This window comes from Mastigoproctus giganteus, chromosome 4 (assembly GCF_048544385.1).
Source record: "Mastigoproctus giganteus isolate SK-2022 chromosome 4, ASM4854438v1, whole genome shotgun sequence".
NCBI classification, from domain to species: Eukaryota; Metazoa; Arthropoda; class Arachnida; order Uropygi; family Thelyphonidae; genus Mastigoproctus; species Mastigoproctus giganteus.
In genome coordinates, this window is record NC_143578.1 from 157401804 (window position 1) to 157416729 (window position 14926).

Consider the following 14926-nt stretch of genomic DNA (forward strand, 5'->3'; position numbering starts at 1 on the left):
CCTAGCTATTTAAAATGTTTTACTTGTTCTAATAATTTTAGTCTCTATAACTATTTTTGTTCTCACCATATTTTTTCCCTTAAAAGCCATTGTTCTAGTTTTCATTTTTGATATTTTAACTTTATATTCTTCTGTTATTTGGTTTAATTTAAATACTGCTCTTTGTAAATTATCTTCACTATCTTGAATAATTACTTGATCATCTGCGAATAACTGTATCAATCCTATTTTTGTATTTAAATATATCCCTGTATTAATTTCCTCTTTCCATTTACATATCATATCCTCGATATATATGTTTAATAACGTTGGTGACAAGCGACATCCCTGTCTAACTCCTTGATTTATTATACTTTCTTCTGTTAATTTATTACCTGTATCTATTACTATTTTTGTTCCTTGGTATAAACTCTGTATTATTTCTGTAAGATGCTTTGGATATCCTTTATTACTCAATATTAGCATTAGCATTAGTAGAGGCTGCATAAGCTTACAAGAAAGCAAGCTTATGCAGCATCGGCCAAAAAAAAAAAAAAAAACCACTCCCTTTCACCCCTCCATTCGTTCAAAATACCTGTCCAGCTGAGCCTTAAATTTATTTAGGCTATCAACTTCCACAACAAAGGATGGAAGTCTGTTCCACCAACCAACTACCCGCTGGCTAAAGGCAAATTTCCGCACATCTATTCTACATAGTCCCATATGTCCCATAGTTTTCATCTGTTTACTCGATCAAATGCTTTTTCATAATCTATAAATGCTAAATGCATTTCTAAATTAAACACTTTTCGTTTTTCTATTATTTGTTTTAATACAAATATATTATCGTTAAATGATCTTCCTTTTCTGAATCCTGCCTGTTCTTCTATTAATATTTAATCAGAGATAATTTTAATTCTATTATTTATTATTTTGCTAGACATTTTATATAGTGTATTTACTATGCTAATCCCTCTATAATTCTTTGTATCATTTCTATTTCCTTTTTGAAATATTGAAATAATATTTTCTATCTTCCATTCCTCTAGTATTTTATATTGTTCCCAACATTTATTAAATAAATTTAGTATCCAATCTTTTAAAAAACTTCCTCCATACTTGATCAGTTCTGAATTTATACCATCCATTCCCCACTGCTTTCCTATTTTTTTATAGCTTTCAATGCCTTTTCCAATTCTTCCTTCGTTATCGCATCTATGTCACTAACTGGGTCTAACTGTATCTCTTCTGTTTGATATGTTGGGTCTTTCCACAACTCTTTATGTTTTTTCCATTGTTCTTCCTTTATATTTATTCTTGAAGTGTCTTTCTCTGTGCTATTCAAGTGTTTCATCATTTTATATGCCAAATTTTGTCTTCCATGAACATCATCATGTTCTATTGTACTCATATATCTATCCCGTGACTCTGTTTAGCCTTTCTTATTATATCTTTAGTTTTATTACGTTCTTGTTTATATATTTCTTCATTCTCTCTTGTCCTGTATATATTTAAGATATTTATCTTGTTTGTCTTTTACTGCTTTAGGTATTTCTTCATTCCATATCTTTATCCCCCTCTTCTTATAGTTTTTTCCTAAATTGTCCTAGCGTCTCTTTTGCTATCTTTTGAATTATATTTTGTATATTATTCCATTCTTCTATTTGTTCTCTCTCTGATGTTTTACTTATTTCGTCTTCAAGCCTTTTTCATATAAATTTTGTATACTTTCTTCTTGAAGTAGATATACTTTTAGCATTAGCATTAGTAGAGGCATATGATGCAAGAAATCAAGCTTATGCAGCATAAGCAAAAAAAAAAAAAAAAAAAACCCACTCCCATTTCACCCCTCCGTTCATTCCAAATACCTGTCCAGCTGAGCCTTAAACTTATTTAGGCTATCAACCTCTACTACAAGGGATGGAAGTCTGTTCCACCAACCGACCACCCGCTGGCTAAAGGCAAACTTCCACACATCTATCCTACATGTCTTTCCTCAATTTGAATTTATGCCCTCTCAGGCGATTATTCTGAGCAAGAGGAAGAATCACATCAGCATTGAGCATGCTCAAACCATTCAAGGCTTTATACACCTCTATCAGATGACCTCGCAGGTGATTCAGATCACCTTTGTAACCTAACTCCTCCTTCTTCCATTTAGCCCATAACTCTTTTGAAGCCACTAAAAATGATCTGAATTAATATCATATCCTCTAAACACCTTATTATCTCAACATTGTTTTGCTAATTTTTGATTTACTATTACGTAGTCTATTATTGATTGTGTACCTCTTGCCGACTTTATGTATATCACGTTTTCTAAACAAATGTTCGTTATCTTTAAATTATTAAATGTTGCAAAATCTTTTAATTTATATCCATTTCCATTCACTTTATTTTATCCATAACATCCCATAATACTTTTTATTGGCTTATTTCCTACCTGAGCATTATAATCTTCCAAAATAACTACATGGTCCTTTTTTTACATTCTTATCTAGTTCTTTTTGTAACTCTAAATAAAATTTATCTGTTTCTTCCTCTTTTCCATCTTCTGGAGCATAAATTCCAATTATACATAAATAACCTCTGTCTAATTTAAATCTTACTGTTATTATTCTATTATTTATAAATGTGTAGCTTGTATTTTGGTTTTCAATTTCCAATCTATTAATATTGCTACCACTCCACTGGCTCTTTCCTTTTGATCTACTCCACTGTATATCATTGTATAAGAATCAATCTTTCGTCGTATCTTTTAATTTTTTCTTTGTTTCTGTTATGACTGTTATATTTACTTTCTTCTGTTTTAAGTGTTTAAGTAGTTTGACTTCTTTATATCCTAATAATTCTCTTATGTTCCATGTTACAATATTTAAAATGTCCGTTATTCCTTTTCATTTTTTTCCGAGTCGCGTCCTTTTGTCCATCTGGGTTTCCTCTTTGAGCTTTATGAGTTTTTATTTTTTTTTTTTATCCCACGGGGAGCGAACCAGCCTCCTGCACAACCCCAACTTTGAGGACCAGTATGTTACTCTTCATCTAATCCTTACCCTTTGACCTGTCTGGCTAGGGTGGCCCTACCCGTAGTCTAGCTACTGCCAGCATAGCTCTCTGGGACATCGGGATCCTCAAGCCTCCCCACCGTGACAAGGTGGTAACATTTCAGGGAGGTAATGTTACCATCTTGACGTGGTAATATTACCACCTCAAGAGGGCGCTGACTCTCTTTAAAAATTACAGATGTGAATTACAGGCTCTGAAAAAGCGATAAGTGTTTGCCATTTTATCTACCTAATTGTTATTTTATATTGTACTTTATATGTAGCCTTAAAGTTCTAGTTATGCTGGTTATTTTTATTTTTAATTTAGATAAGAGTTTTTGTAGGTTACTACTTAATATACGTAAAACCGTTATTTTCGTTTGAATCTTGCAGCAATTGTTTTTGTATAGAATGGCAGGGAATTTAAATTTTTAATTGTGGTAACAAGGTAGCTCTGAAGTAAAATTATATAGAGTAATATGAATCACTGCATTTAGAATTCTATGAGATAGTGTAGTATTGACAATTAATTAATTAAATTTATTGATCTTATTAATTTAAAATATCATGCCCAAGACTAGAGCAGCAAAGCAATGGGCACAAAGTAGCAAGAGTGCTGTGACTCGGGGGAGAACTGAGGGGGGGGGGCGATTCTCCAACGCATCACAGCCTAAAAAAATGTGCAACTTGTGAAATGTTTACCAAACTCTCTGGAACAGAACATGATCTAGCCAATGAGGATGTGTGTGTGTGTGTGTGTGTGTGTGTGTGTGTGTGTGTGTGTGTGTGTGTGTGTGTGTGTGTGTGTGTGTGTGCCAGATGCAGAGAGTGTCTAGAAATTAGGTGTCAACTCAGCGACCTAATGGGCGTCTATGAGAGCTTGAGGTGTAGGGTTGATGCCCTTGAAGAAATTAATATGAGAGGCCCGTCAAGCTCTCAGCTGCCCAACTCAACAACAGAGCTCACTCCTGGGCATCAGGCAACACAGCAGCAATCTCCAAGGCAGAATGTGCTGGTCCCACAGGAGTTAGTTATTGTTGGTGACTCTATTGTGAGGGAGACGGTGAATATACTTTGTAAAAAGGATAGATGGAATAGGACCAGGGTATGTCTGCCAGGTGCAAAAGTTGATGATGTTGTAAAGCAGTGGTCTCAAATTGGGGCTTGCGGATCGCATTCGGCCCCCGGAGCAGTTTTACTCGGCCCGCGAATACATTTCAATTATGTATTTGTTGTAAATAAGGTGCTTATATTCACTTTCATTTTGTTAAAAAAAAATTCCGGCCCGTCAGCTGCTTTCACATCGTGCATTCGGCTTGCATGCAATTTGAGTTTGAGACCACTGTTGTAAAGAATATATCATCTTTTAAGGGCACAAAAGGTGATAATTTTGTACACGTTGGCACCAATGACATTAAGGGTACGAGATCTGCAGATTTACTTAACAAGTACAGGTCAATGTTGCAAAAAAGTCGTGAGTTAGGATTAAATTTGAAAGTGTCTGCAATTCTGCCCAGACACGATAGGAGGGAGTACATGATGAGAGCCTTGTCAATCAATTTGGCCCTGGAGGGCATGTGCAAGGCTCAAGGGGTATAATTTTTTTTCAGCGTGGTCTGTGTTTGTTAACAGGAGAGACTGCTTCTATAGGGATGGGATACACTTAAATAGAAAGGGTGCGAGAATATTTGCTGATATCGAGGCAATATTCGGTGGGTTGGAAAACTGCTAGCTTGGGGGGGGGGATCACAGACTATAAGGTTAAAAGTAGCTGCAGGGAGAGGTGAAGGTGAGTCTTGCACTACTTCTATTGGAATAAGCAGCGTCCTGGAGCGAGGGGTGCTGAGATTTCAGGGACTGATGGCAGTCATCGTGAAACAGGTGAGTATATGGGATGTGTTAGGGTAACTAAGAAACAGAATAGGTGCATGTATACCAATGCTAGCAGTATAGTAAATAAATTTGATGAATTTGAAGTGTTGGTCAAGACATCAAAGGTGGATATTGTTGGGATATCAGAGACATGGTGTCACACAGATATTAGGAATGTAGAATTAGAATTTGGGGAATACATGTGTGCAGAAAGGATACACAGGATAGGAAGGGAGGAGGTGTTATGCTGTTAATTAAGAAAAACAAAATCAAAAGAAGTGTATCCAGTTGATATAGATGACCAGTGCACTGTTCAGTCAGTTTGGTGTGACACAATTATTGCGAAAGCAAAAATAAGAGTAGGAATGTGTTATAGTGTTCTAATGGGCGTCAATGAGAGCTTGAGGTGTAGGGGAGATGCCCTCGAAGAAATTAATATGATGGACCCGTCAAGCTCTCAGCTGCCCACCTCAACGCCAGAGCTCACTCCTGGGTATCAGGCAACACAGCGACAATCTCCAAGACAGAATGTGCTGGTTCCACAGGAGTTAGTTATTGTTGCTGACTCTTATGAGAGAGACGAGGAATATATTTTGTAAAAAAGGATAGATGGAATAGGACCAGGTATGTCTGCCTGGTGCAAACGTTGATGATGTTGTAAAGCATATATCATCTTTTAAGGGCACAAAAGGTGATATTTTTGTACATGTTGGCACCAATGACATTAAGAGTAGGAGAGCTGCAGATTTACTTAACAAGTACAGATCAATGTTGCAAAAAAGTTGTGAGTTAGGGTTAAATTTGAAAGTGTCTGCAATTCTGCCGACACAATAGTAGGGAGTACACGATGAGAGCTTTGTCAATCAATTCGGCCCTGGGGGGAATGTGCAAGGCTCAAGGGGGTAGAATTTTTTTCAGCGTGGTCTGTGCTTGTTAATAGGAGAGACTGCTTCTACAGGGATGGCATACACTTAAATAGAAAGGGCAACCAGAGAGGGTAATACTCTTGATCTGGTTGTCAGAAGTGAACATTCCTGTATTAAGAATTTGCAGATAAAGGAACCACTAGGTGGCAGTGATCACGGTGTACTGATGTGGGATTTACTTAAAGATATAATTACCATCAGGGGTAAAGGAAAGGGTTTTTGCTTCCGTAAAGGTGACTACAGTAGTTTCAGACAGTTTTTAAATTTTGTACAGTGGGATCAACTGATGATGTTACCAACAGCAAATTCTAAGTGGGAAGCATTCAAGGAATTAATCATGGAAGGTACTAAAAGTTTCATACCTATTAAGAAATACTGTTCAAGGTTTAGGACTAAATAGTTATCAAATGAACTAAAGAGACTCGTGGAAGAGAAGAAAAATGCATAGGATGCATATAAATTATCAGGCGACACAGACGCCTATGGCAGATATAAGCTAGTCTGTAATCAAAATAACAAAGGAGGTTAGGCAGGCGAAGGCAGATTACAAGAAATCTTTGGCAAAGTATGCTAAGAAAAACAGCAAAGATTTCTTTACTTATATAAACTCTAAAAGGAAAAGGATGAATCTGATTGGTCCACTTAATATCGATGGTTCGACTGTTGATGATCCTACTCAGCAAACAAACTGAATGAGTATTTTGCATCTACATTCACAAGAGGGGTTATTAAGGTTTGAAAATGCCAGAAGGTTATCAAATTGTAGCAGGGTGCTTGATCATTTTGTAATAACTGAGAGCAAAGTGCAGGAGAAATTGTTCAAGAAAAAACATAAGAAAGGCACCTGGGATGGATGGGATCAATCCAGTTATATTAAAGGAGGCAGCAAAGGAAGTAAGCAAACCCTTAGCCATAATTATGAGAGCATCCTTGGATTCAGGGGAGGTCCCCCACGGACTGTAGATGTGCAAATGCATCCCCAATTAACAAAGGGGGATTGAACGGTGACACTAGTAATTACAGACCGGTTAGTTAGTTTAATTTCTGTTCCGGGTAAAATAATGGAGTCGTTCGTTAAAGATGCATTGCAGGATCATCTGACATTAGCATAGGCATATGATGCAAGAAAGCAAGCTTATGCAGAATCAGCCCAAAAAAAAAAAAAAAAAAAACCATGCTCCCATTTCACCCCTCCGATCGTTCCAAGTACCTGTCCAGCTCAGGTACAGGCTTAAATTTATTTAGGCTATCAACTTCCACATTAAGGGATGGAAGTCTGTTCCACCAACCAACCACCTGCTGACAAAAGGCAAACTTCCACACATCTATCCTAAATCTGACATTCCTCAATTTAAATTTATGCCTTCTCAAATGATTATTCTGAGCAAGAGGAAGAATTCCATCAGCACTGAGCATGCTCAAACCATTCAAGGCTTTATACAACTCAATCAGATCACCTTGCAGGTGTCTAGTCTCCAGACACTAATTTGCAAAATTTAAGCTTTTCTTCGTAAGAGCAACCCTTTGTTCCATTCACTAATCTTGTTGACCTTCTCTCTACTTGTTCCAAGAGCTCTACATCCTTCTTAAAATTAGGCCTCCAGACCCAGACCTGTATACAGTACTCAAAGTTTGGCCTGACCACTGCCTTATACAGGGGGATAATCACCTCCTTATCCCTGCTAGAAAAATTCCTGTATATCATTGACAAGACCCTATGAGCTACACTTGCAGACCGTCTGCACTGCTTAGAAAACTTCATATCTGCCCGCACAATTACCCCAAGGTCCTTTTCTTTCTCTACCACTCTCAGTGTAGTAGCACAGAGTTGATACGTCACTCTGGGGTTGCTGCATCCCATATGTAGTACTTTACATTTGCCAATGTTAAACTTCATTTGCCACCTCTCAACCTTTCTAGATCCTGTTGCAGCAGCGTACTGTCATTAGTGTCCTTAACAACCCTGCCAATCTTCGTATTGTCTGCAAACTTGGACATTAAGCTTGATATACCATCATCAATATCGTTTATAAATATAGAAAATAACAATGGACCCAATACTGAACCCTGGGAGACTCCACTAATAACATTAGTCCACAAAGAGCAGTGTCCATTGATTAGAACTCTCTGTCTTCTCCCACTCAAACATCCCATAGCTCCAATGCCACACTGCTCCAATCTGTGCAGCAGTCTTCCATGTGCAACAGTATCAAAAGCCTTTTTAAGATCCAAATATATGATATCAAAGTTATTCCCTGCATCCAGGTCCTTTGTGACCACATCATAGTATACAATCAAATTGGTCAGGCAAGACTTTCTTTAACAGAACCATGGTGTGTCCGAGCTATAACTGAAGTCTTGTCTACATGATCCTGCAGTGCTTCTTCAACCAGTGCCTCCATTAATTTTCCTGGAACAGAAGTTAAACTAAAAGGTCTATATTTACTTGTGTTGCCCTTTGATCCTCCTTTGTGAATTGGGGTCACATTTGCACATCTCCAGTCCATGGGTACCTCCCCTCAGTCTAAAGAAGCTATCATAATTATGGCTAAGACTCTGCTTACTTCCTTTGCTACCTCCTTTAATATAACTGGATAGATCCCATCCACCCCGGGTGCCTTTTTTATGTTTATCTTCAACAATTTCTTCTCCACTTTCCTCTCAGTTATTAAAAAATCATTTCCCTGACCAGAGTTTAATTAACAACTAGCATTCACCTACCTGAATAACTCCTCATGTGTGAACGTAGATGCAAAATACACATTTAGTTTGTTAGCCACCTGAGCAGGATTATCAACAGTTGAACAATTGATATCAAGCGGACCAATCTGATTCATCCCCATCCTTCCTTCTACAGTTTACATAGCTAAAGAACTCTTTGTTGTTTCTCTTTGCATCCTTTGCCAAGGATTTCTCATAATCTGCCTTTGCCTGTCTAATCTCCTTTGTGACTTGGTTACAGACCAGGTCATATCTATCATAGGCTTCCTTGTCACCCATTAATTTATATGTATCCCATGCATTTTTCTTCCCTACCACTAGCAGCATTAGCATTAGTAGAGGCATTTGATGCAAGAAAGCAAGCTTATGCAGCATCAGCCAAAAAAATTAAATAAATAAAAAATAACAACTTCCACTTCACCCCTCTGTTCGTTCGAAATACCTGACCAGCTGAGCTTTAAATTTATTTAGGCTATCAACTTCCACAACAAGGAATGGAAGTCTGTTCCACCAACCAACCAACTACTCGCTGGCTAAAGGCAAATTTCCTCACGTCTATCCTATATCTGTCTTTTCTCAATTTGAATTTATGCCCTCTCAGGTGATTATGCTGAGCAAGAGGAAAAATCCCATCAGCATTGAGCATGCTCAAACCATTCAAGGCTTTATACACCTCTATCAGATCACCTCGCCACATGTCTCAATAGTTCTTCACATCCATTTAGGCCTAAATCTTGAACAATATTTCTTAGTTGTTATGTAAAGCCTAGTAGCTTCCAAGAGAAATTCTTTGAGTGCTCCTCATTTTTATTTTGCTGTTGGTAAGATGAACAGTTGGTCCTACCGTACAGAATTTAAATACTGTCTCAGACCAGCGTAGTCACCTTTACGAAAGCAAAAACCCTTCCCTTTACCCCTGATGGTAGCTACCTCTTTGAGTAAATCCCACTTCAGCACACTGTGATCACTGCCACCTATTGTTTTCTTTATCTGTAGATTCTTAATGCATGAAGAATCACTACTGATAATCAGATCAAGAGTATTACTCTCTCTAGTTGCCTCCCAAACATGCTGATGTAGAAAGCAATCATTAAATAAATCCATAAAAGCCCTGCTAGTGTGTGAGTGACCAACCCACAAATTCCAGTCAATATCTGGGAAATTAAAATCCCCCATTATAAGACTCTCTGATTTATTGGTCCACTCTATTTCCCTGTACAGTTTCTTATTATACTCATCAGAGTCATTAGGCCTATAACACATTCCTACTCTCAATATTGATCCCCCAATGCTTATGTCACACCAAACTGACTCGACACTGCACTGTCCACCGATGCCGACTGGCTTCACTTTCTTGGATTTTTTGTTTCTTAACTAATAGTATAACCCATCCTCCCTTCCTATCTTGTCTATCCTTCCTGTACACATTGTACTTCACAAATTCCAGTTCTGCATTCCTTATATCTGTGTGATACCACGTCTCTGATATCCCAACAATATCAGCCTTTGATGTTCTGAGCAATACCTCACATTCATCAAATTTATTTAGCAAACTCCTAGCATTGGTGTACATGCAAGTATACATGCACCTATTCCTATTCTTAGCTACCCTAAAACAACCCATGTGTTTATTTATACAGCACTGACTCTCAACAGGCTCTGAAATACCCTGCATCTTGTTTTCCAGGCTGCTGCTCATTCCAATGGAAACAGTGCAAGAATCACTTTCACCTCTGCCAGTGGCTACTGTTAATCTATTAGTCCTTGTATCCCCCCAAGCTAGCAGTTTTCCGACACACCTAACACTGCCTCGATAGCATCAGCAAATATTCTTGCACCCTTTCTATTTAAGTGTATCTCATCCCTGTAGAAGCAGCCTCTCCTGTTAACAAGTACAGACCAAAGAGAAAAAAAATTCTACCCCTTGAGCCTTGCACAATCTTTCCAGGGCCGAATCTAGACAAGACTGCAGCAATAATTGAGACACAGCATGGATTTGTTAAGGGAAAGTCTTGTATGACAAATTTGATTGGTTCTTATGATGTGGTTACAAAGGAACTGGATGCAAAAAATAATTTTGATATCATATACTTGGATTTCAAGAAAGCTTTTGTCACTGTTGCACATGGAAGACTACTGTACAAATTGGAGTAGAATGGTACTAAAGGTAAAGTGCTACAATGGATAAAAGGATGGTTGGGTGCGAGAAGACAGAGGGTGGTAATCAATGGGTGCTGCTCTTTGTGGACTAATGTTATTTGTGGAGTCCCACAGGGTTCGGCGTTGGGTCCACTGTTGTTTTGTATATTTATCAATGATATTGATGAAGGTATATCAGGCTTATTATCGAAGTTTGCAGCTGATACAAAGGTTGGCAGGGTTGTTAATGACAGTAATGGCAGTGTGTTACTGCAACAGGATCTAGAAAATTTGGGCAGATGGGCTGAGAAGTGGCAACTATAGTTTAACGTTGACAAATGCAAAGTCCTGCATATGGGTAGAAGTAACCCCACAGAAACTTACCAACTGTGTGGTACTACACTTAAGGTGATAGAAAATGAAAAAGACCTGGGAATAATTGTGCAGTCAGATATGAAAGTTCCTGAGCAATGCAGACAGGCTGCCAGAGCAGGTCATGGGGTTTTGTCAATGATATATACGAATTTTTCTAGCAGGGAAAAGGAGGTGATTGTCCCTTTGTATAAGGCAATGGTTAGGCCACGCCTTGAGTACTGCATACAGGTCTGGAGGCCTCATTTTAGGAAGGATGTAGATTTGCTTAAGTGTGTACAGAGAAGGGCAACAAGATTGGGAATGAAGGGATCCTCTTACCAAGAGAGGCTTAAGTTCTGCAAATTGCAATGGCTGGAGACTAGGCACCTGTGCGGTGATCAGATTGAGGTGTATAAGGCTTTGAATGGGTTGAGCATGCTGAATTTTGATGGGATTCTTCCACTTGTTCAGATTATGAACCTAAGGGGGCATAACTTCAAATTAAGGAAAGGCAGATGTAGAATAGATGTTGGGAAATTTGCCTTTAGACAGTGCGGAACAAACTTCCGTCTGTCATTGTGGAAGTTGATAGGTTAAATAAATTTAAGGAGGAACTGGACAAACATTTGGAGGGAATGGCTGTGTGAATTTTTTTTTTGTTTTTGTCTGATGATGCATAACACTGCTTTCTTGCATCACACGCCACTACTACTACTACCTTGTCGAAATTACTTCTTTTGTAGTCAAAGTTATGAGAAGTATATGATTAACTATATTAAATTTATTGTAATGAAACGATGTCTAAAGAAACGTGATGTGATACAAAAAATTAAGCTAAAAGATTTGAAATTTTTGAGTTCACTGATACTATTTCATGACATATTAAAATCCCATATCAATGATGTAAGTGAATTGTTTCAAATTATTGGTGCAAACATGGCTGTATCATTGACGTCCATAAAAAATTTACAAAGAAACGCAGCAAAAATTCTAGAAAGAAAGGGATGAATCAGGTTGGTACACTTGATATCGATGGTTTGACTGTTGATGATCCTGCTCAGATAACTGACAAACTGAAAGAGTATTTTGCCTCTACGTGACAAATTCTGTAGGGAACTGGAGGACAGAATATTACTAAACTCTAAAAAAAGGTAAACTGCAGCCGTTATCAATCCACCGCAGGATGGAAGCCTCCTCAGCAATTCATGTTGAAGTAAATGGACCATAATCTGCCACACTAGTCCAGTGCAGGTTGGCATATCAAACATATTTAGCAGTCAAGGGCTTGAACCTAGATCTACTCAAAGAGCATGTGGTACTGCACTCCCACTCCTGACCACCTGCTACGGAGGCCTATTAAACTCTAACAGGGAGCTAAATGGTTTTGTATTAACTGAGAGCAACGTGAAGAAAAAAATTCTTGAAGTTAAACATAAGAAAGGCACCCTATACAATTCAATACAATTCAATTCATGGGTGGACAGGATCTATCCAATTATATTAAAGGTGGTGGCAAAGGAAGTAAGCAAACCCTTAGCCATAATTATGAGAAAATCCTTGGACTCATGGGAAATTCCATATTGGAGATCTGAAAATGTGACCCCAAATCACAAAGGAGAATCAAAGGGTGACAGAAGTAATTACAGACCTTTAGTTTAACTTCTGCTCCAGGGAAGTTAATGGAGACACTGGTCAAAGAAGCACTGCAGGATCATCTAAACAAGACTGCACTAATAATTCGGACATATCATGGGTTTAACTTCTGCTCCAGGGAAGTTAATGGAGACACTGGTCAAAGAAGCACTGCAAGATCATCTAAACAATTAATAATTCGGACATAGCATGGGTTTGTTAAGGGGAAGTCTAGTCTAACTAATTTGATTGGATACTATGATGTGGTTACAAAGGAACTGGATGCAAAAAATAATTTTGATATCATATACTTGGATTTTAGGAAAGCTTTTAATACTGTTGCACATGGAAGACCACTGTACAAATTAGAGCAGCATGGCATTAAGGGCAAGTTGCTACAATGGATCAAAAGAGTGGTTGAGTGGAAGAAAATAGAGTTGTAATCTTCTTTCTTAGATCATTTTCTACAACTAATATCAATAAAAAGTAGTCTATAACTAAACTAGAACTTACCATTTCCATAAGAAGATCTTGTGTAAGGAAAGAATCATGTGCTATATTATAAATCATCTGCATTGGGCGGCCATATTCGTGTGGACGATGCTGTAAAATTAAAACACATGTAAAAACAACAATATCACTATTCTCAAAAAAAGAAAGAAAAAAAAAGAAGAAAGTCTAATGCAATTCAGATTTTTAAATACATTGAAAGAATATAAATTGCTTCTTTGATGAAAAGAATGGAATATAAAAAAATTTCAGAATCAATTTCAAAATAATACTTCAGTTTACACATTTTAATAATACCCTATCAATTTAAATACATTGAAAGAATATAAATTGCTTCTTTGATGAAAAGAATGGAATATAAAAAAAATTCAGAATCAATTTCAAAATAATACTTCAGTTTACACATTTTAATAATACCCTATCAATTTAGAGCAAATAAGCATAGCTAACACTACCAGTAATCTAGGTGAGGCTGTTCTGAGAACAAGAAATCTAATTTCAATAATATTAGCATTAGTAGAGGCATATGATGCAAGAAAGCAAGCTTATGCAGCATCAGCCAAAAAAATAAATAAATAAACAAACAAAAACACTTCCATTTCACCCCTCCGTTCGTTCAAAATACCTGTCCAGCTGAGCCTTAAATTTATTTAGGCTATCAACTTCCACAACAAGGGATGGAAGTCTGTTCCACCAACCAACTACCCGCTGGCTAAAGACAAATTTCCGCACATCTATTCTACATCCGTCTTTCCTCAATTTAAATTTATGCCCTCTCAGGTGATTATCCCATCGGCATTGAGAATGCTCAAACCATTCAAGGCTGTATACACCTCTATCAGATCACCTCGCCTAGTCTCCAGACACTGTAATTTGCAAAACTTAAGCCTTTCTTCGTAAGAGCAACCCCTTGTTCCATTCACTAATCTTGTTCCCCTTCTCTGTACTTGTTCCAGCAGTTCTGCATCCTTCTTGAAATGAGGCCTCCAGGCCTGTATACAGTACTCAAGGTGTGGCCTGAACATTGCCTTATACAAGGGAATAATCACCTCCTTATCCCTGCTAGAAAATATGATGACTACATTTCAAATGTGTCAAACCAGATATTTTCATTTCTATCTTGCTGATGTATGCACAAACTCACAGGAAAAAAAAGTACCATATATGTGCTGTATAGCTATTTTTATTAATTTTAGTGTATTATTATTTTTGTGAAATTATGGATGAGTACACCATAATATTATTATTATTATTAGCTATATGATGCAAGGAAACCTGAGGCTTATGCTGCAACAGCAAAAAAAAAAAAAAAAAAAATCCTAATTACCCTAAGGGAATCACCAAGAAAGAGAAGAATGATAAGTTTATCAAGTACACCTTGTAAGTTTATCAAGTGGAAATCTGTTGTACATCAAATGAAACAGTGAAAGGAGCAAAGGGGGAGTTGATTTTCTGGTCGATAAAGATATAAAAAACGCTCAGGGAGGTGGGGGGATTCACAGACTAAAAGATTAATGGTAGCCGCAGAAAGGGGCAAAAGTGATTCTCGCATTGCTTCTATTGTAATGAGCAGCAGCCTAGAGAGCAAGTTGGTGTGGACTTCAAGAGCTGCTGGGAGTCATCATGGGACAAGTAAATACATGAGCAGTTTTAGGATAACTAAGAGTGAGAACAAGTGCATGTATACTTGCATGTACACTAATGCTAGAAGTACAGTAAATAAAATTGATAATTTGAAGTGCTGATCAA

The 14926-nt window shown here is 37.5% G+C and overlaps 1 protein-coding gene across 4 annotated transcripts in view; it reads right to left on the bottom strand.

Annotated features, from left to right (window-relative positions):
- The window catches only part of LOC150087135 (MPN domain-containing protein), a 357845-nt gene that overhangs the window by 16485 nt on the left and 326434 nt on the right, over positions 1-14926 (bottom strand). For all 4 annotated transcript variants that reach the window (XM_090371835.1, XM_090371836.1, XM_090371834.1 and 1 more), the window contains one exon: positions 13181-13270. In XM_090371835.1, the coding sequence (XP_090227961.1) occupies positions 13181-13270 (90 nt within the window). The remainder of the gene's footprint in view (positions 1-13180; positions 13271-14926) is intronic.